The sequence below is a fragment of the Nicotiana tabacum genome, chromosome 10 (assembly GCF_000715075.1).
Source record: "Nicotiana tabacum cultivar K326 chromosome 10, ASM71507v2, whole genome shotgun sequence".
Lineage (NCBI taxonomy): Eukaryota > Viridiplantae > Streptophyta > Magnoliopsida > Solanales > Solanaceae > Nicotiana > Nicotiana tabacum.
Genome location: NC_134089.1, coordinates 42,403,865 through 42,427,436, shown reverse-complemented (window position 1 = coordinate 42,427,436; position 23,572 = coordinate 42,403,865). Strand labels below are relative to the sequence as shown.

The 23,572-nt window shown below is 38.0% G+C and overlaps 1 protein-coding gene across 1 annotated transcript; it reads left to right on the top strand.

The window, feature by feature from the left end:
- The first annotated feature begins 12,363 nt into the window (after positions 1 to 12,363).
- On the top strand, positions 12,364 to 21,894 carry LOC107824360 (protein TIC 56, chloroplastic-like). The gene is made up of 6 exons (XM_016651107.2): positions 12,364 to 13,018; positions 13,877 to 14,087; positions 19,301 to 19,498; positions 19,823 to 20,105; positions 20,828 to 20,990; positions 21,338 to 21,894. Exons 1-6 carry the CDS (start codon positions 12,545 to 12,547, stop codon positions 21,539 to 21,541), a joined length of 1,533 nt encoding a protein of 510 aa, XP_016506593.1. The 5' UTR covers positions 12,364 to 12,544; the 3' UTR covers positions 21,542 to 21,894.
- The last annotated feature ends 1,678 nt before the right edge of the window (positions 21,895 to 23,572 follow it).

Sequence of the window (23,572 nt, the reverse complement as noted above, 5' to 3'; positions counted from 1 at the left end):
TCTATAGATACCCAGCCTATCTCTATTCCACCGTACTGCATGGCTCCGAAAGAGTTGAATTAGCTTAAGGAGTGGCTAGCAAAGGGATTTGTCAGACCGAGTGTGTTGCCTTTGGGATGCACCGGTGTTGTTCGTGAAGAAGAAAGATGGGACTATGCGGATGTGCATTGATTACCGCCAGTTGAACAAAGTTACCATTAAGAACAAGTACCCGCTGCCGCGTATTGAAAGCCCAAAAGGCATCACGTTATGCAATATGTGCCAAAGTATGTTATGAAGGAAGTTTTTTCCTGGTCCTCCGAGTTCATCCTAATTTGATTGTTCCTAGAGTAAGCATCTTGAAATCTTATTATCTCATGTCCAACCGTAGCATCAATAATTTAATCAATGTTTGGAAATGAGAGCGAGTCTTTAGGGCATGCCTTGTTTAAATCCTTATAGTATCCATACATCTTAAATTTGTTATTCTTTTTGGGTACTATGAATACGTTAGCTAACCATTCCAGATATTACTTTACCTTCTGGATCAAACCTATATTAATTAGTCGGGTTACCTCCTCTTTAAAAAACATGTTCTTGGCCTTGGCTATTGGGCGTTTCTTTTGCCTTACCATTTGGAAGTTTGGATCTAGACTCATCTTGTGAACCGCCACCTCCAATGGGATACATGTCATATCCAAATGCAATCAAGCAAAGCGTTCTACGTTAGCTTTGAGAAAATTAACAAATCCTAACTTAAGTTCAGCATTTAAACTTGTTCCTAAATTGAACTTCCTTTCCAGAAACTTATCGAACAAAGCCACTTGCTCAAGTTCCTTTGCAGTTGACTTAGTCGCGTCCGTCTTTCTGGTACCAGAAAATATCTCGGAACCTGATAGGATTCCGATGACTCTCCGCCCTTATCTTCTTTATTCGGAAAGGGAGAAGGCATTGGTTTCTGTAATTGCTATTTATTAGACTCTTTTCCCTTGCTACTGGAAATGGTCACTAAATTCATCTCCTTCGCTGCCAGTTGGTCTCCTCTTATTTTCTTGATTCCTTCCGACGTTGGAAATTTCAACAATTGGTGATATGCTTAGAGCACACCCTTTGTCTCGTGTATCATGATCTTTCGAGGATTATATTGTAACCCATATCACTATCCACCACTTCGAATAGAGTGGTATTCGTTACTCCTTCAGCGTGTGTGGGCAGCAAATCCTCTCCTCGCGTTGTCACGATTCTCAAGTTGAAGCCACCTAGGAGTTTTGTCGCCGGAATAATGTTCATGGTCAGCTTCACTTGCTCCAGAACTCTCCATTGGATGATGTTGTCTGAACTTCCTGGATCAACCAAAACATGTTTAATTTTGAAATCTAAAACATTAAGTGAGATTACCAAAGCATCATTGTGGGGTAAAACGAGTCCGTCAGCATCTTCCTCCTTAAAGGTGATGTAATCCTATGCGACTTCTCGGAGTCTCTTGTTGTGAGTCACCGATATCTTCATTTTCTTCGTTGCTTAAAAGGTTACACCGTTGACTTCGTTTCCACTGAAGATCATGTTGATAGTCATCTAAGACGACCCTTCTGTTACCTTCGAAGGCTCTACATTGTCCCAGCTTCGGCCGTAGTTGTAATTGGCTCACATAAAAATTCCCTGAGATACCCATTGTTTAATAATATCACCACCTCTTCACGAAGATAGCGACAGTCCCTAGTTCTATGATCGTGGGTCCCATGGTATTCACAATATAAAGTGGGATCCCTCTAGCTAGGATCTGATTGGATTGGTTGCGGGAACCGTGCTTATTTTATATTCCTCATTGCTGATACTAACTCTACCAAGTTGATGTTAAAGTTGTAATCTAACCACCTAGGGTACGTGGAGTCTTGAGCCCATGTCACCTCCTTCTCCTGTAACGACCTGCTATTCCGACCATGATCGACTCTTCTATTAGAAGCAAACCTATTCGATGACTGGAACCCTTTGCTGCTACGCCTATCAGTTCTTTAGTATGGAATAAGGCTGGCAAGTGGGTCGGGCTTGGTCCTAAATGGGCTTAGTGGGTCGGTCCTAAGTGGGCTCGGGCTTCATGGGTCGGTCCTAAGTGGTCCTGGGCTTCACGGGCTTTTTGTAGGAACCAGGCCGGGATCGGGACCATGAACTAATGGTCCCGGGCCTAAGTGGTCCCAATGGATAATTTTTTTTAAGTTATATAGAAGTTAGAAAAGAATATGGTAATAAAATATCTAAGGCAATGCGTTATAATTTTATTATAGTATTAACAAAACATGGCAATATCTTTCTTAGTCTTCCTCCCCCCTATGGAATGAGTACAATAAGGTGCTAATACCACCATTGAGAAGAAAAAGTAACTAATCAACATGTGCCAAAATACAAGTTACATATTAATTTACATGGTATCTCTTACAATCTTCATAAATCCATTAAGGTCTGGAGGAATTTCTGTTGGTGGTGGAGGAAAAGAAACTTGGTCATCACCGCTTCCGGGCGAAGCAGAATCCTCCGCAAGTTCAACTAGCATTTCTTCATAAGCTTCGTCTACCTCTAGTTGTGATTCAGCAAGTCCAAAACTTCTTCTTTCCGAATGGATCCAATCTCTGAAAAGTACTGATTTTTCCAAGTTCTCCCTCATAGACGCTCTATAATCACCGAGTTCAAGTCTTGCTTGAGTGAAAGCGCTCTCCAATGCCACTTTTGAAGCTTGAATAGTTAAAATGTCTCGGGCCATCCTTGAAAGAATTGGAAAGTATTTTTCTTTGTTCTTCCACCATTTCAAAATATTAAAGGAGCCGTCGGGATTTACTTCCTTAATTCCCTGTGACAAATAAACTTCAAGCACATTTAGTTGTGAAAAATCACTAGTACTAGAACCTTGAGAATCCCTTAACCTGGTCCAAGTACTAAGTGCTCTTACTCTCGCAGTTCTTTTAAATGATTGAGAATCAGAAGAAGGAGTTGGAACATTTGGCCTAGCCTGATCAAATGCAACTTGATAAACATTATAAATAGTTTGAGAATTTATTTTAATTGAGACTATTGCTTCCGGAAGTTGAGACAACTCCTCTTCTTCAAGTGCTAAACCATTAGGATTTAACAAAGCAGCAACACCATAAATAGGGGGAATAGGGAAAAAATATTTTTTACACTTTTTTCTCATAGAATCAATAGCAAGTTCATAAATTTTCCCACCCTCTGAAAAATGAGCAAACAAATTTGCAAGTTATGCAATATAAACTAAACAGTTAGAAATAGTAAGATAGTATTGCCCAAAATCATTTGTAGCAATATGAAATTTTTCTAAAAAATCTACAAGCATTTTAACATTAGCCTAATTCGCATTTGTAAGGTGCTCATCATCATCACGTACATGAGCATTAAGCGTTGAGTTTATGGGTTTCTTGTAATGACCTGACCGGTCGTTTCATGAGTTATCGCTCTGTTTCTCTTATTTCTGCTTATTATTGCCTTGTTCAGTTGTATTTTTTATTATCGGGTTGGTTGGCTCAGGTTCGGAGAGGTTTTGGTAAGGTTTGAGACACTTAGTCTCTTTCGAGGAAGCTTAAGTTGGAATAGTCAATCGGATGTTGACTTATGTGTTAAAGGGCTCGAATGTGAGTTCTGATGGTTCGGATAGCTTCGGGAGGTGATTTGGGACTTAGAAGCATGATCGGAATGTGTTTTGGAGGTACGGAGTAGTTTAGGCTTGAATTGGCAAAATTGAAATTTTGGCGTTTTCTGGTTGATAGATGAGATTTTGATATAGGGGTCGGAATGGAATTCCGGAAGTTATAGTAGATCCTTTGTGTCATTTGGGATGTGTGTGCAAAATTTCAGGTCATTCGGACGTGGTTTGATAGACTTTCTGATTGAAAACGGAATTTGGAAGTTTTTGGAATTCTTAGGCTTGAATCCAATGCGAATTTGGTGTTTTGAGCGCTCCGAAGGTTGGAACAAGTTTGAATGATGTTATGAGATATATTGGCATGCTTGGTTGAGGTCCCGAGGGCCTCGGGTGAGTTTCGGGTGGTTAATCGGACCAAATGCATAGTTGAGAAGTTGCGTATTTTTGGATTCAGCTGTTTCAGGCTTTTGGTCTTTGCATTAGCGAGTGGTCCCTCGCGTTCGTGAAGGGTTGAGATGTGAGGTAGGATTGTTGGACTTCGCGTTTGCGAAGGGCTGGGGTCTTTGAGCTACGTGTTAGCAATAAGGGAGCCGCGTTCGCGGTGGGTTGTGGAGCTGAGCCTTCGCGCTCGCGAGAGGGGATCCGCATTTTCGAAGAAGGAAAATGTGGTCAACGTCAGGTTGTGCTTCGCGAACGCGAGGCCTTGATCGCGTTCGTGAAGAAGGATTTAAATGTCTGGGCAGAATGTTTTAAAAGCTCATTTCCGCAATTTTTAGCCTAAGTTCCTCCATTTTTGGGCGATTTTGAAGCTTTTTGAAGAGGATTGAAGTGGGAATCAAGGAGTAACACTTGGAGGTAAGATTTATGGACTTAATACTCAATCCTAATGTGATTTCTACCTAATTAATCATGGAAATTGTTAAATTTAAGCATAAGTATTGAAGAACTAGGGCTTGTAATTGGAGACCTAGAATTTGGGATTTGAGGGGTCATTTGTGGTTGGATTTTGGTGATTTTGATATGAATGAACTCGGGGAGTGATAAGGAGTCTATTGGTGTAATACTTATCAGAATCCGAGACGTGGGCCCGAGGGTCGGGTTTGGCAAATTTTGGGATTTGTGTTGTAATTTGATTTCTATCGAGTGGGCTTTGTTCCCTTAGCATATTTTGATGGTTTTGTACTGATTTTGGTTAGATTTGGAGCACTCGGAAGCCGATTCGAGAGGCAAGGGCATCGCGGGCTAGAGTTTGGACCGAATTGAGGTGAGTAATGATTGAAAATATTGTCCTGGGGGTCTTTTACCCCTGATTTCACATCGTTGTGCTATGTTGAGGTGACACACACGCTAGATGATGAGCGTAGGGTTGTGCACCATTGGGATTGTGACTTAGTCCATTCCGAATGATTGTTTTACCGCGTATTTGATTGAAAACTGTTTGCCATCATCATGTTTTGGGCTGAATGCCATATTTGGGCCTCGTGCTGACTGTTTAGGACCCTTAGGGGATTTTTACTACTATTCCTCACTGTTTTGACTTTATACTTGTACTCAGTCATGCTATATTCTATTGTTTTTATAACTCAGCCATGTTTACTCTGTTTTGACATCTTAAATGATATTTTGAGCTGATCATCATATTTTACTGTGCCCGAGTGGCTTTTAGAGATTTCTGACTGAGTAGGGCTGAGGGCCTGTGTTGTGAGGATTATTATGGGATCGGGCTGCACATCGCAGCAGTATTGTATTGATTATGATTATGAGGTTGAAGGCCTAAGTTGTACGCCATAAGGTGGCTTGATATGAGGCCGAGAGCCTATTGATTATGCTATGAGATGGCTTGATATTGCGCTTGGGCCGTAAGGGGCCCCTCCAGGAGTCTGTACACCCCCAGTGAGCACGAGTACCTAGTGAGATATGTGATATAGCCCGAGGGGCTGGTGTTGTTCCAGGTTATTGCCCGAGTGGCTGATTCCGTTGACATTGTGACCGAGGGGCGGATTTTATGTATTTATCTTTTCTAGTTGCTTTTCATTTACTTGTTTAACTGTTAAAAAGATGTTTTAAAAAAGCTTATACTGAACTAAGATGTTTTTATAAGATTTTACAGTTTTATTGCATTTTTATTGGTTTTACACTGCCTCTTTATAGCATGTTATTGTGTTTTACGTGATTTCTTATTGCTTAGTCTTCATTTACCATTATTACTCTCTGAGTTGGAGTACTCACTTTACTCCCTGTACCCTGTGTGCAGATTCAGGAGCTTCAGGTCAGGCCAGTGAGGGTTGATTGCTCCCAACAGGCCATTCAGAGTCCACTAGGTAGATGTTCGGCATTCGTAGCCCAGTGTTTCTCCCTCCTATCTTACTTTCTGTTTCTAGTTCTGTAATAGACTGTATAAACTCTTTCAGACTCTTAGACACATGTTTAGATGCTCATGACTGGTGACACCCCGATGTCGGGCTGTGTTGGTTTTCCATAAATTGTACTAGTTCACTTTTATTTTGGGCTTATTAGCATATTAATGACTTAAATTGTGTTATTATAATTGTTTAAAATGAATTGGGTGTTGTGTCAGCTGGCCTCGTCTTCACAAGAGGCACCATTACGACCGAGTCTGGGTTTAGGGTCGTGACATTTCTATATTCATATGCAATAACTAAACTTTCATACATGTAATTCCATCTAGTTGGACAAGCTTTAGGAATTTTCTTTCTCTTAGGCCAAATTCATTGCATATTTTAAAATATTCTCTAAGTCTACTTCTACGGTTTGAGTAAAAAAGTCAGTTAAGAGCCATTTTAACCTTTTCAATTTCAATATTTAAAATTCTCATACCATCACCCACAATTAAATGGTAAATATGACGAATACATCTAACATGAAAAATGTTACTAAATGCAGGACTTAGTGTAGTGGTAAGCAAGACTACAACATTTGTGTTACTAGTAGCATTATCCATTGAAACTAACATGATTTTATCAATAATGCAAAAATAACTACAAATATCCATAACTGTGCCAGCAATAAACTGCCCTGTATAACGTGAATTAATTATTCTATAAGCAATAATGCACTTTTGCATTATCCACTCCTCATCAATCCAATGACTGGTAACAGTAAGGTAATCACATTCATTACCACTGCTACCAATATCATTTGTAATAGCAATACGATAATTTATATGAGTAAATAAATAGCGCGAATATTGTTCATATTCATGTTTATATTTATAAATATCGCTCTTTACGGTTGTGCGAGGAAAACCTTTATAAGTAGGATTCCAAATTTTTCTAATATAATGCACAAAGTGAGGGTTAGAAGAAAAATTATAAGGGTAAGCACATAACAGTAACCATTTTTGCCAATTCTTCCCGATCTTTTTTTGGATCATAATATGAAATACCACCGGTAACCGTATTAATTTTCGGTTGAAATTGATTAGATCCGGTACTAGGGTCAACCTGACTAGGAGTAGGTACACTTATCCCCTCGGCCAAGGCTTTCATACTAAAATATTTGGCTTTATCTTGAGGGTGTATCAATATGTGTCTTTTCAAAGATCCCGTCCCCCCTCCCCTCCCCCGACCGTCAACATATTTAAAAGCTAATTCCTTGCCACAAGTTTTACACTTAACCTTGTTTTGTGGAATTAGTTGAGTAAAAAAAGGCCAAACAATAGATATTTTTGTCCGGTTGGGACGTTGTCAAGAAAAAGTAGGGATAATAATAGGAGAGTCAGACGGGGCATCATTTGGATTACCATTAGTTGGGTTAACTTCAGGAGAAGGACTAGTGGGTGTATCGTCATTCGGTTACGTTTCATCAAAATCTATTTCTTCATCATCATTTTCATCAATAGTTGGATTACCATAAAGAGCATTCATATATTCATGGTTTAATTGTTCACCAGCTCCAACATTATGCAAAAATTGACTCTAAGTAAATTGTAATAAACTATTATCACTATCAAGAATAGCAGGTATAGGACGGTTATGGGGTTTGGGTCGGGGAGCCAAGGGAAGTGGAGGAGGAATAGATTGGCCACTAGAATCACCACTCTTGGATTTTTCCTTATTTTTACTAAATTTGTTTTAAGGAATATGCCATCTTAATTAATCAAGCAATGCAAAGTAAATAAAACAAACAAAACTATAATATTAAAACTTAAGAGTTGGAACGAGTTTACTGAATTGACGAACAACTTGTTGAAAATTAATTATCGGTGAAAATTTGAAGGCTTCAATTCACCAACTTTACAAATTTTCACAAATTATAACAATAAAGTAAGCAATTATAGAAAAAAAATAGAGAGAGATTGGTGATTTTGTGAGAAAAATGAAAGAATAAGGGGATATTTATAGTTGAAATAAGGAAAAAGTGTAATTATAAAAAGTTTGGGGTTAAAACAAAGTTGGGAGGGAGGGGGAGGTTAAATGGTTGTTTTGTAAATAGCCAACGACTATTTTGGCAGAGAAAACGAATATAATTTAAATGCCCTAAATGGTAGTTTTTTTTATTTAAAAAATGGCCGTTGGGACTGTTTGGGACCGCTAAGACCGGTCCGGTCCCGGTCTCGCGGGCCTCAAGCAATGGACTGGCTCACTTGCCAGGCCCACCTATCCCAGTCCCGGTCTTAAAATGGTTAGGACTGTTTAGGCCCACTACCCATATAGGCCGCAGTCCTGGGCCGATCCCGGTCCTGAACCGGCCACTTGCCAGCCTTAGTACGACAGAAAAACAACCTCTTGACGACCGCCGATCCGCATCAAAATCATTTTTTAATTTGTTCTTGTTTTTGTCTCGGCCCCATCCCTTGGTTAACACCGAAGACATAAGTTTATTGTCTTCCATCCTGATTTTCGACTCATAACGGTTATGGACATCTGCCCAAGTGGTTTCCTGAAATGCGAGCAGGCTCTCTTCAGTTTCCTAGAGGCATCAGAACTCAGCAGATTGAGACCCTTTGTGAATGCCTCCGCTGCCCACTCATTTGGAGCTGCCGACAACATCATTCTTTCTTTTTGGAATCAGATCACAAATTCCCGCAACAGTTGGATTCGCCTTGCGTAATCCTGAATATATCCGCCTTTCTGGCCTAAACCTTCCTTGCCCTAGCATGTGCTTTAATGAACGAGTCTGCAAGTATCTTAAAAGAGTTAATTGAATGCTCGGGTAAGAAAGAATACTATGTCAAGGCCTCCTTCGTGAGGGTTTCACCGAACATCTTTAACAAGATCGGTTCGATCTCATGTTGAGCCAAATCGTTCCCTTTCACAGCCATAGTGTAGGTTGTGATGCGTTCGACTTAAATGGCAATTACGTGTATTTTTTCGAATATGAGCGTTTTAGTACTAGTGATGCGCCTGGAATCTGATCCATCCGATCGTGAAACTCCTTCGCATTCTGATCCATTTGTTCGATCATTTCTCTCTTAAATCTCATGAGCTTGGTTTTAACGAGATCATTCCCGTTGTTATTACTAGATCTGCTGCCGGTCCCTCTTTCTTCATCAAACCCGACTTCACCCTTCGGGGTGTTGTTATGGACTCTCTAAGATGTTTGATTTGCAGAAACCTAGGAGGAATCGGGACCCTTCCGTTTGCATTATTGGAGGCGCCTGACAATGCTTATTATAACTACGTCATCACCTGATCGTGCCTTGAGAGGTGATTCATGATTGCTTTCTGCTGTTCTCTCAGGAGTTTAACTATTTCCACGACATATTCCTCCTCCGGATAATCAGGAGTAGCTTCCAGCACATGCCAAGGGTACTGACCTTCTCAAACCAAGGTCTCACTGATTGAGTCATCAAGATAATTCTTCGTGTGCCTCAATATTGTGTGTGTTGTTGACATTATTAGCTGTCATATATGGTTCTTACCGAGGAAAGAATAAAAACAAGTTAGAATTAAACAAATGAATCAAAGCAATTGCGCAACTGTCTATCTGGTTCTTACAGTTAAATTTATTACGTGATTTATAAACAATCGAATTGATTTGATTCAAAAAATAATAAAGAGATAAGATTAATATTAATATTAGTAATTGAAATTGAAGAAGATAACAATCCAGGCTCCGAACGCAGTGTCTTCCAGAGCAAAAGTGAAAATAACGATAAAGTGCAAATAAAATTGTTAAAATGAGAGCAAAAGTAGTAAAATAAAGCTTTTGTATGCAGAAAGTTTTCTGTCCTTACAATGGTTGCTGAGCCTGCTATTTATAACTTTACCTAAGGAAACATGATCCTATGATCATGCTCCTGTTAAATGAAAATAAAAGGTCATTGATGAATGCGTAATGGTAAGCCATGAATGCAAATATTCTCTGCAACGGTCGTTCATTTAATATTAGTAGATATTCCCTCATTGAATTCTATCCGATGAAAAACCTTTGACCTTCTCCCGTCGACTACGCTCCTTCGGAATTTACTCGATATTGATGACATTCGTTATATCTGGTATTAATTATTCCCTGACTTTTCCTTTGTCTATCTTCGATTCCACATGTCACGTTACTATTTGACCATCCGTTATAAACTAATTTTATCCCATACAATTGTACACCTACAAGTTAACTTATGAGATTCACTTCTCCTTAGAGTTTATAAAGTTCGACAAAACTCTTGTTTAGCATTTATAGAGTTCGACTAAATGCTTAGTCATCTCTTGTTTAAAACAAAACATGTTCGTTAAATTAACAGCCTAATTATTGGGATCAAAATAACAAGGCGTCATGCGAAAACTAACAAAGAGAACTTTGATGACAATAAATCAGGCGTAAAAGAATATACTAAATTAGACATAATAATTTATTATGGTTTGGTCAATCAACCTACATATGATTCATCACTAAAATAAAAAGAGAAAATAAATTATTTGATAGAATAGTTTCCCATAAACAAAACTCTCTAAAAGACTATATTGTGGAGGTTGTCTTATTATTGTTGTGAGGAGGAATCTTCAATTTATAGAAGTATAAAACTTCTCTTGCAAGAAAAGGATAAGACATATGAATGAGATTTATTCCTTTTAGGAGATTTTTTTCCTTACTTCAAGAAAAAGAGTTCTAATAGATTAGAAATTCAGGGTAAAACCCTAACAATTCTCCTATTAGACTGAATTTTCTGGCAATACTTGTTCCGCCTTGTTTACATGCACAATCTTCATAACTGCCGCTTGCCATGATTAAAAATAGGTATAAGTTGAAAAATCTTAGTATTAGTTGAAAGAAGCCTAAGAATAGACTAAAAGGACCCCACACATTAAGAATTAACATGAGTTAAAACTAATATTAATTAAGAAGCTCATGCGTTAAAAAGAAACATGAGTAAAACTGACACCAGAGCCCGTAAACATGGGTTAAAAAAGAATTTATTTTTAAAGTTGCAGCAACATAAATGTTGAATATATGGTTGAAACTTGAAAGTTTGTCTTCACACATAGGGTACTCTGGATAAATGTTTTTGGGATAAAAGTCTTCATTATCATCAAATTGGTTGCAACTTGATTTGAACCCACCTAAATCTATCTTCGGCCTTCTTCAACCTGGCTCTGATATAGAAATGTATTTTTTATGTCTTTGCTGGAACTTGAGCCATGATCTCCACGTACTTTATTGATGAAAAAGTTATACTGCAGAAATCAGATAAAAATAATTATATTATGTAATTTTATGCATGCATATATAAATAATTATGAATCTCCTTAACATAAGAGAAATACATATCCAATTTCTAAGTGTGATACTTTCGATTTTTTTGAATATTCATGTAATTTATGCTCTACTACTACCCTTGTGTCCCGTAATAACTTATTCTTTGGTCCAACTCATGTGACAAAGTTGTATAGACATAAAGGTTAAGGAAGAAAATAAAAACTTTTGAAACTTATAATATTTGTGTGAGTATAAAATTTTTGAAACTTGTGATTTTAAACATGTGTTATAATATTTACATGACTATAAAAACTTCTTATTAAAGATAGAATGTAAAGTTTAAATTAAATTATTTAAATAGTTATATTATTTTTAAATGGACTAAAGAAATATTGTCACATAAATTTAAATCAAGGGAGGGAAGCAATCCAGAGCGCTGTTGCTTCATCTCATTTATCAACTTCAGAAATTGCGCGATTTGCACAAGTACGATTATTTAGGCTCATCATTTACAATTTAAACCTGTCAAAAAAAAGTTCACAGAAAATAGCCTCGAGCGAGAATTTTAAAGCACACTACCGGGCTTTTAAAACAAGCTGTCAAAATTTGCCATAATTTGAACTACGTAGTCAAAATTTTGAAGCAAACTGCTAGAATTTTGGAGTATGGTGCCAGAATTTTAAAGCATGCTGCCAGAATTTTTATTGCGATTGAAAAATCAGGTAATCGTCAGAATTTATGGTGCATCAAAATTTTGACATGGGCCTATGTTTAAATTTTCTTTTTTAGCAAGATCAAAATATAAACGATGGTTTTAAAAAGTTCCATCCATCATAATTCTTGTCAACAATAATCTTATTGGGCCATCTTTTTTAACGAACAATTAGAAAAATTATTTAAATAGCTGCTTATCTAATTGCTTAAACTAAAAATAGTCGACGAATATAATATATATGTAATTTATGAATAATACGTGTATAATTAAATATAATTAATATATGATTTATATATACCGAAAAAAAGTAAATAGTGAAATTGGCTGGCTATTTGTATAAAGATTTTCATCTATTATTGGGCTTTACAACTCATGGACTTACCACGCAGCCCAAGACATTGCCGTCCACTCCTTGTCTTCCTCATCTTCCCAGTCGCTCGAGGTCACGGTTTTGTCCGCCATTTTCAAACATCTTTTTTCCTCTAAGCAATTTCTAATCCTAAAACCCCATAAACCCTAAACTTAAAAAATTTCCATTTTTATTCATGGGGTCAATAAATTTCAACCCGTTCAATAACAACTGGTTCAACAAACCATCAACACCATTTCAACCGATTAATCTTTTAACCCACTTTAATTCCCTTAAACCCCAGCAACATTCCCCACCTTTTGCAGCCATTTCAAACCCATTTTCAAGAAAACACAAAAAAACAGCTCCAGAACAACCGGGTCATTACCGGAGAATGCTGGACCAGTTCTACTGGGAATGCGAAACCCGACCTGATTTAAGGCACGCGCCCGAAGTGGAGAAGATTCTGAACGAGGACCCAATTTTCGAGAAGAAGGAGAACCCGACTGAAGAAGAGATTGAGGAGAATGACAAGTGGTGGGCTGAGTTTAAGGAAAGCCCAGTGGTCCAGTTCTTGGCCCAAGCTGAAGAGATTGCGGATAAGCTTAATGAGCTTGAGCTGAAAGAGAATTCTGCTCCTTTTAGAAGTGAAGATAAGAAATTGTGGCAGGTATTAAAAAAAAGTTCTTTTTATTGTTTGGTAGCAAAATATCAAGGTTTTTGATATATGTCATGAATCCTTTTTAGTCTATTTAGAGATTTGTAGAAAATGTCCAGAATTCGTAGTGTTCGAGAATCCAATTATTAAAGTATTGGAATGAAACACGTCCAGAAATAGATATTGAAGATTCATTATTCATATAGTGGACCAGAATTTGCTCAGGATTCAGATGCCAACCAGCTTTGGATATTTAGTTGGAGAACTTGTTTATCAGTAGTAAGGAAGAATTTTTTTTTTTTTTGTTTTTTGTTTTTTGGTGATAAGGTAGTAAGGAAGAAATCAGTAAAATAGGGCATGAAACTTAATTTGATGGACACAATTTCGTTACTAGGAATTTTTCAAAAACTTAAATTCATTTAACATTCAAATTTGAAGTTTGATGTATTTTTTTTGTTTATGAAATCAGTTTTTAAGCAGCTAACTCTGATTTCTGTCAGCACTACTAATATGATGTAAATGCCCTATTAGCATCTTGAACCTCGTTCAGATACTGTAACATAAAATGGGACATGGTATAGTTTGTGAGTTGCCTATTTGCAATTTAGCTTTATAAGTGACAGTCTTTTCTTGTCTCTAAAGATAACTTATGTAGGAATGAAGTTCCTTTCTATGATAAGTTTTAAAAAATGTCTTTCTTAGTAAGTCATAATTCATAAGTGTGTAAAAGTTTAAGTTGTAACTGCAGTGGTTTTTGAAGATGATCATGAGTGTGATTGTTGGATAATACCCGGAATTTTTTAACTGTGTATTTTCAGTCTGTTTCAAGAATTCCCCAACTGAGTGGAGTTTTCTTTGATTTATGTGAAGGCAGTGCCAAATGTGATTGGATTGGATGGGAGGCCAATTCCCAGAAAAGCCATAAAGACAAAGAAGGAATCAAATGATAAGTTTTGGGATTTTGCAAGGCAGTTCTATTTTGGGCTTTGGGGATTTCGTCAACGACCATACCCACCTGGGAAGCCCATTGATGCTGCACAGGCTATTGGTTACAAAAAGCTTGAAAAGCGATATTATGATTGTAAGTTTGCTTAAATTCATTATATATAGTTAATATGCGCGAGATTCTGTTATTCTTTCAGTTAATTAAAATATTGTGCTCACTTCTCCTGTACACCTTGAACTGCTTAGGATTCTGGCTCCATAAATTATGGATTATAGGACAATCAGTAAGAGCCTAGGTTGTTGGATTATTTTTAAAAATTTTTTAATTTTATTTTTAAATTTCAATCTTGAATCAAGCTGCTGGCACTGCTTTTCTTGTGGATTTATATAGTCATCTTGATGTACATTCTGCTTCTGTTGATGCTTGCATTTTTCGAGTAATGTATATTGTTGTCTGTGTTTGATTTCTTCGGACAATATGCATCTGAAGAAATAATTTTCTTTGACTTTCATTTGCAACTGATGACAAAAACAAGGACTTCACTTCTGAGTGTAAGAAAGTAAGAAACTGATGCAAAGAATTTTATTCAAATTCGTACTGGTTGGCGAAGTGAAACTAAAACCTAAGAGCTGATGACATGTATTAGTTTGATAGTTAAATAGTAGTAAATAACCCTAATCCCATATGTATTAGGAGTAGGATATGTATTATATATATAAGGCTCATTGTATCATTGTAAAATTAATCAATAGTATTTTTTCCCGTGTATTCTCACATGGTATCAGAGCTTTAGTGAGAAACCTATCGTTGTGCATCATTCCAGCGACTTTCGGGAAGAAAGACCTCGTCGCCGTGAAATTTTCCGGCGACTTAGAAGGCTGTCCGTAATCACATCATTTTTTGTTGGTGTGTGCAAAAAAAACCAACACACCACAAGACTCCTCAGGCTCCGGGGACCAAACCCCAGTCAACCCCACCGGAAAACACACGTCCATGCGCCCTCACGCGCCGGAAAAGGAAGAAATTTTCCGGCGAGATCTGACCCACGCGCCGACGTGTGAGCCCTGTTCCAGCCAGATTTTGAAAAACCTAGTTGGACTGTCGGATCGCATAGTAATTCCGAGTCTATCCATGCCTTTTTCTTTTTGTTCCAATCACTTTGAGATTTTTCGGCAACTACCCTGACTTTCCGGCGGCTACAGTGATTTTTTTGACGAAACTTCTTTTGGACGGATTACTTAGGAGATTATTCTGAGTCTTTTTTTATTCAAGTTTAAATCAAAATCCGACCATCATATTTTTCCGGCACAACATTATAATGGCATTCATATCAAAAGTCTTAGACTCACAATCCGTTGAGTCCAATGCATTGAATCCAATCCAGATGGTTTCTCTACCGGATTATATTGAGTTCCTTCAGTACAAAGCACGTAAACAAACATCTTCAGGATTAACCTCCGTTATTCCAACAGATAGTAGCGTGACTTGTGTCTCCCAATCTTCAACCTCTGAGTCTTGGGTCATTGATTCAGGTGCATTTGATCATATTTCTGGTAACAAATCTCTTTCCACTAGTATTTTATATTCTCAATCTCTTCCAACAGTCACAATGACCAATGGGTCTCAAGCCATGGCAACTGCAATATGTCAAGCAAGTCCACTTTCTTCCTTACCTTTAGACTCAGTTCTTTATGTTCCTGGTAGTTCTTTTAATCTCATAGCCGTTAGTCGCTCAGCCAAATCACTTAAATCTGCTGTTTTATTTCTTGATGACCTTGTTTTTATACAGGAACGCAGTACAGGGCGGATCATTGGTACCAGACGTGAATCAGATGGACTTTATTACCTTATCCTTGCAAAATCACTTGGACTCGCATCTTGTCTTCCTCCAATAACTTGTCCCGTTACTGATTCACCAGATTTATTACATAAACGGTTTGGACATCCCAATTTGTCAAAACTTCAGAAAATAGTACCTGGCTTATCTCACTTGTTCACTCTATAGTGTGAGTCATGTTAGCTCGATAAGCATACCCGCTCCCATTTCCCGCGGTGTCTTGATAATCGAGCAGAGTCACTTTTTACTTTAGTCCATTCAGATGTTTGGGGTCCTAGTCGGGTCAGTTCTACCTTGTGATTCCGCTACTTTGTCAGTTTGATTGATGATTATTCCAGGTGCACTTGGATATTTTTGATGAAAAATCGATCTGAGTTGTTTTTTATTTTCTAGACCTTCCACGCTGAAATTCAAAATCAATTTGGGGTTTCTATCCGCATATTTTGTAGTGATAATGCCCTAGAGTATTTGTCTTCCCCATTTCAGCAGTTTGTGAACTCCCATGGGATTATTCATCAAATATCTTTTCCGTACACATCCCAACAAAATGGGGTAGCTGAAAGAAAGAATAGACATCTTATTAAAACTGCTCGTACCCTACTCATACAATCTCATGTTCCGCTGCGTTTTTGGGGGATGCAGTTCTTACATCTTGTTATCTTATTAATCGTATGCCATCTTCAGCTATCCAAAATCATGTTCCATTCTCTGTCCTGTTTCCCCACTTACCTTTGTTCTCTCTTCCACCCCATATCTTTGGGAGTACGTACTTTGTTCATGACCTTACTCCAGGAAAAGATAAGTTAGCTCCTTGTGCTCTTAAGTGCATATTTCTGGGTTACTTGAGAACGCAAAAGGAATATCGATGTTATTCTCCTGACCTTCAGCGATTTCTTATGTCTGCTGAAGTTACCTTCTTTGAAACCCAATCATACTTCACAGGTCCAGTTAATCATTTAGATATTTCTGAGGTGCTATCAGTTCCTTTTTTTAGAGATTCAGTCCCTATCTCCCATTCATCTTCCTCCATAGCTCCACCATCTACAGCTCCAGTTGCAGCTCTACCACCTATAGCTCCAGTGCCACCACCGAGTCCAGTGCCACCACCTAGTCCAGTTCCACCAACTATAGCTCCAGTGCCACCACCTAGTCCAGTTCAACCTTCTACAGCTCCACCACTGTTGACTTATCATCGTCGTACGCGCCCAGCATCAGGCCCAGCTGATTCACGTCCTGCACCTGACCCTGCTAATACTGCGGACTTGTCTCATCTTAATCAACCGATTGCACTACGAAAAAGTATACGGTCCACACTTAATCCTAATCCTCATTATGTCGGTTTAAGTTACCATCGTCTGTCATCATCCCATTGTGCATTTGTGTCATCTTTGTCGTCTGTTTCCATCCCTAAGTCTACAGGTGAAGCAATGTCTCATCCTGGATGGCGACAAGCTATGATTAACGAGATGTCTGCTTTACATACGAGTGGTACTTGGGAGCTTGTCCCTCTTCCTTCGGGTAAATCGACTGTTGGTTGTCGTTGGGTGTATGCAGTCAAAGTTGGTCCAGATGGCCAGGTTGATCGACTTAAGGATCGTCTTGTTGCTAAAGGGTATACTCAGATATTTGGACTCGATTACAGTGATACTTTCTCTCCCGTGGCTAAAATTGCATCAATCCGCCTTTTTCTATCCATGGTTGTTCGTTATTGGCCTTTCTATCAGTTGGACGTTAAGAATGCTTTTCTTCACGGTGACCTTGAGGATGAGGTTTATATAGAGCAACCACCTGGTTTTGTTGCTCAGGGGGAGTCTAGTGGCCTTGTATGTCGGTTGCGCCGGTCCCTCTATGGTCTAAAGCAGTTTCCTCGAGCCTGGTTTGGTAAGTTCAACACAGTTATTCAAGAGTTTGGCATGACTCGTAGTAAAGCTGATCACTCTGTATTTTATCGACATTCTGCTTCAAATCTCTGTGTTTATCTGGTCGTTTATGTTATTACCGGCAATGATCAGGATGATATTTGTTAGTTGAAGCAACATCTCTTTCAACACTTTCAGACTAAGAATCTGGGCAGATTAAAGTATTTTCTGGGTATTGAGGTCGCTCAGTCTAGTTCAGGTATTGTGATCTCACAACGGAAGTATGCCTTAGTTATTCTTGAGGAGACAGGAATGACAGGTTGTAGACCTATTGACACTCCGATGGATCCGAATGCTAAACTTCTGCCAGGATAGGGGGAGCCTCTTAGCGATCCTGCAAGATATAGGTGGTTGGTTGGTAAATTAAATTACCTCACAGTGACTAGACCTGACATTTCCTTTCCTGTGAGTGTTGTGAGTCAGTTTATGGATTCTCCCTGTGATAGTCATTGGGATGCAGTTGTCCGCATTCTTCGGTATATAAAATCAGCTCCAGGCAAATGCTTATTGTTTGAGGATCGAGGCTATGAGCAGATCGTTGGATACTCAGATATTGATTGGACAGGATCACCTTCTGATAGACATTCTACGTCTGGATATTGTGTCTTAGTAGGAGGAAATTTGGTGTTTTGGAAGAGCAAGAAACAGAATGTGGTTGCTCGGTCTAGTGCAGAAGCAGAATATCGAGCAATGGCTATGGCGACATGTGAGCTAATTTGGATCAAACAGTTGCTCAAGGAGTTGAAATTTGGTGAGATTAGTCAGATGAGACTTGTGTGTGATAATCAAGCTGCTCTTCATATTGCGTCAAATCCAGTGTTCCATGAGAGAACTAAACACATCGAGATTGACTGTCACTTTGTTCCAGTAAGTTTTTGTGCTTAGCAGATCTTCGACTGTTATGCTTATTCCTTAGTGTCACTTTTTTCTCTAGACTGAAGTTGAAGGGAACATTTAGTTATTCTTGGAGCCTGACATTTAACATTTGTGATGTTAGAATAGTTATGTAAATTGTAAATAACCCTAATCCCATATGTATTAGGAGTAGGACATGTATTATATATATAGGGCTCATTGTATCATTGTAAAACTAATCAATAATATTTTCTCCCGTGCATTCTCACAACATGTACTTGGTGCATCATCACTATGCTGGCATGATTGGTTTCCTTGCGACACATCATACAAAATATTTACAGCCAGAGTGTTACGTGAATTTGGTGATTAATCAGTATGCTGTCGTCGTCATTTTCCTTCCAACACATCATAGTTTGTAGCCTTGCCTTGTCAATTCACTAATGCAGCTGTTAGAGTTGAATGCCACTTTAATTCTAGTTTCTCCACCAATTTTACCAAATTGATATCTGTATTTGTTATTCTCTAAACCATGTTCTATGATCATAGCATGATTTATGGTAATATTTGATTTGAAGCTAAATAGCTGGCTCTTTAGCGATCTGATACTTTGTGGTGTTTTTTTAAAGTAATCTGGTGCTATTGTGGTGTTTCAAATAGATTCTATCGGACATTTTATTGTTTTGTTTCATTCTTATTTTTCAACGGCTGACTGTTGTCATAATGCTTGAACTCAGTTATTATGAGGAGCGGTGGGTGGTTTTACAAGGATCGATTAGGTCGTTCAAGGGGACCAATGGAATTAATACAGCTTAAGACTGCTTGGGGTGCTGGAATCATTGATAAGCATACTTTCATTTGGGGTGAGGATATGGATGAATGGGCTCCCATTGGAATGGTTTATGGTCTGGAAAAAGCAATTGCCACTTGGGAAGGTTTGTCTTTGCAAGAAATGCACAACTTGTCAAGATTAGTCTGCACATTAGTTGGTTTTTCAAACTTAAATTTCATCAGAAAATAGAGGTCTTCTAATATCCCTGGCATTCTGAAGCATATGGTCATTCAGTAAATCATATATTACTCCCAGCAAGCATCGTAAAATTATGAGGTCTTCGTCTTCAGTTGTTTATATCACATGCTAGGTTACTTTTGTTCTTGTTCTGTAGTTGTAGATTTTGGTCTGTTTTCTCTCAGTCTGTGGCGGTTGAGGTCCATGTTGCCATATGATAAATCCTGGCATTTATTTGGCTGAAGTGCAGTTAGATTAGGTGCTGCTGCTACTGCTTTCCTTCACAAACTACAGAAAGGTATACCTCCTTGGGTTCCTCTCAAAGGACATGAGCCGAAGACATATAAGCAGATGCAAGAAGAAGCTTATGAGAGTAAAAGGCGTGATTTGGCTGTTTTAGAAGCAAATGATGGTGTATGGCCTGGTGTAAGGACTCCGAGTCATGCATTGTTTCTTTGGGCTAGTGGCTCAGAGCTGACATCAATTTTGGAGGCTGACCACATGCCAAACAAATACATTCCAAAGGATCTTAGGTATGTAGAGTCATTTCATTTTGCAACATTTGTGATCTTATTAGAAGTTATAACCAAAGAATTTGAGAACGTTTACTTGTGGTGTGCTTGGTCAAAATGTTACTTGTGGTGTAGAGTAGTACGCAATTCTGTAAGTTAACCAAAAATAAAAAAAAGAAAGAAACAAGCGCTGAACCTCACATGAAATTGTGATTTTTTTTTGTGAGAGTACATCAAATTTTGAATTTGTTGAAGCAGGGTAGAAGGTGGGATTGTTCGTGATGGTTTTATACCTGTAAAAAGTGTAATTATCAGACCGCCCTTGTAGTTTGGGATGATTTCACTTATTGTAAGGCACTGTCAGTTATAATGTAGATTTCGGTTCGTGGTCCATAATGACCATCACGTCTGTCATTTCATGGAAAGTGTTGCACTGGGTTGAACCATACTTAGGCATTCACACACAACATTTAGATTCCTTTCGCAGAGTCGTTGCTCTGGGTTGATGCATATGTAATTACTAAGTTGGTCAGTAGGTATGTTAGAATTTAGATCATTTGATCTTGCATTCACTACTTTGTCATTGATATATGCATATCAGAAACATTATGGATTTCTGTTCTATATTTCACTATTATAACTTAATGAGTCTCAGTTGCATCAACTTCTAGAATCTTTTTACGAAAGATTTGGGCGGGGTTGATTCATATCTGATAGCTTAGCTGGTCATCTACGTGAAACAGGAAAGAATTGGAGAAGGTTATCCCTGGATTGAGGCCATGGGAGGTTCTAAGTGTTGAACAAGCCATGGATCAAATAACATATGGTGGTGAATGGTACCGCGAGCCTCTTGGTACATACACAACGGGCCCTCCTTATATTGCTGATTGGAACAAGGATGTCATGGTACGTGCTTGGTACCTATTAATAACAGAGCTTCTTTCTTCTCACGTTGGTTGCTAAATTTAACTGTCTTTTCGTGATTTTGTGGTGTGTATTATTACAAGTTAGTTCCTCTATATTACTAATTTACTACTATTCGGTGCATTATGTCATACTGGGTTCGTGTGATTGTGATCTCCTAGTTTGAGATTAGAACTAGACATGTTTGATGTACCTTTAGGAAAGCTTTCTGCCCATTTCACACAGGTTATTTTATGGCGCAAGCCCCCTATATTCAGTTGTTAAATTGATCTTCAAATTGGTTTGCTAAAAAGGTTCACATATTGACAGTTTCTGCATTTGACATGCAGAGATTGTTTGAGATATTCCACGACCTCAGTGTCCAAGTGTACAACAAGATGGAGAGGACAGTTCCCGGTTTCCGTAAAGTAATGGAGAACGTCGAAATTGATTCTGCTGCTAGAGAAACCAAAAGGGAGCAGAAGAGGGCTGCTCAGAAGAGAGCTGAGGAGGAAATTGCATTGTTTGGTCGAGTACGAAGTGATGATGAGTAACATAGCTACTTGACTACACTTTGAACTCAAAAGAACTTTTCTTCTCTTTTCTGTAAATCAAACTTCAGATGTCCCTGTACATTGATGGTTAGGATCTGATACTGGAGGATGCAATTTAGGACATGCAACGTTATGAGAGTGTTTTTGTAGTTTGGCGATGAGTTAGTAACTTTTCCAGTCCGAGCACTTGATACATACAGGTTGCAAATTGCAACACAGAGATTTTCATTCAACCGAGTCCACTTCTTTTAAGTTTTTAATGACTCAAGTCTTAAATGTATCCGAGAATGCTTTTCTAAGAGTAATTCGAAGATGTATTCGACTATCAATATAAGGGAAAAATATTCTCTTGTTTCATTTTCTACTAGAAATATTGCATACTCAGGCATGTAAAAGTAAAGAGGGTAATTGGCTTAAAAGTAGGAGTAAAATGTACTGGAAAGATGTAACTCTGTTGTATATGAATATCTACGATTGAGGTAAGAAAGTACAGAAATTTGGTTCTCAAATTTCTGCCACATGATCGAGTCTTTCTTATGTTGTACAAAATACTGCACGTTAGTACCAAACTGAAAGTAATATGCGCAAATAGTTTGGTGTTAATATTAGATAGCTATTGTTGGACAGGAAATTGTCAAAAAATTGCTGGTGCCTTCTACTTGCATTGTGGTCCCAACTAATTTGAATTTTTGCTGGGTAAGTTTGCTAAAGGGTGACGGAATTTTATCCATCCAGTCACTGATCTAATTAATACTAAATACTGCACGTTAGTACCAAACTGAAAGTAATATGCGCAAATAGTTTGGTGTTAATATTAGATAGCTATTGTTGGACAGGAAATTGTCAAAAAATTGCTGGTGCCTTCTACTTGCATTGTGGTCCCAACTAATTTGAATTTTTGCTGGGTAAGTTTGCTAAAGGGGAAGTGCCCCCTAACATTCGTAGGGTTCAAACTGAAACCTCTAATTAATGGTGACGGAATTTTATCCATCCAGTCACTGATTTAATTAATGGTAAAGGGATTTTATCCATCGAATCACGGATCGTGAAAATTAGAGCTATAAGATAATTTTGTAACAAAAGTATGAAGCCAGGTTTTTTATTGGCTTTGCGACATTGCATGGCAAGATATCATTTGTTGCTTATCCCAACAAAATGCTGCACCGTTTCCTCCAATAAGTAATACTGTAGATTTAGCTTTGCTGCCACACGAAAGCCAGTCTTTGACCTATAGTAAGCTGGATATATCCGAAATAGAATTTATTTGCGAATCTAGTAGGCGACATAATTAAATATTTTCTCTGATAAGTTAAGATATCATATCTAATATTACGATTAATTTAAATTCGTGCTAGTAAAGTTATTTAAAAGGGCATACTTTTTACCATTTTTTTTTAATTCTCAAGACTCTCAATATAATACCTCTTGTTAAAGATAGAGTATTTCATCAATCCCACCATTATTCCAAGGTGATTAAAATGTCAATAATGAAGACTTTTAGTGGATGAATAAACGTGTCATATGCTTTAACACTATAATCTACTTCTTTAAAGTCTTTGTATCTGCATTTATCTCTTTTGTGCTTTTGACAAGAGGGGTTGCTCTGATGGTAAGCAATCCCCACTTCCAACCGAGAGGTTGTGAGTTCGAGTCTCTCCAAGAGCAAGGTGAGAAGTTCTTGGAGGGAAGGATGCCGGGGGTCTATTTGGAAACAGTCTCTCTATCCTAGGGTAGGGGTAAGGTCTGCGTACACACTACCCTCCCCAGACCCCACTAAGTGGAATTATACTGGGTTGTTGTTGTTGCGTTTTTTAAGGATAAAATCTTACTCTAATGAGCAATATGATTATGTTAAAGAAATTGTTAACAACAAATAAAAGAGAATGAAAACCAACTTTATTAACGAGGGCCATTGAATTTAAATGGCAGCTCTCTGTTTCACATTTATCCATCAAAAATTTATGAGTTTAAGTTATATATACGTATAACTTTTTATGTATTATTAAGTCATTCGAAGGATATTTATAATCT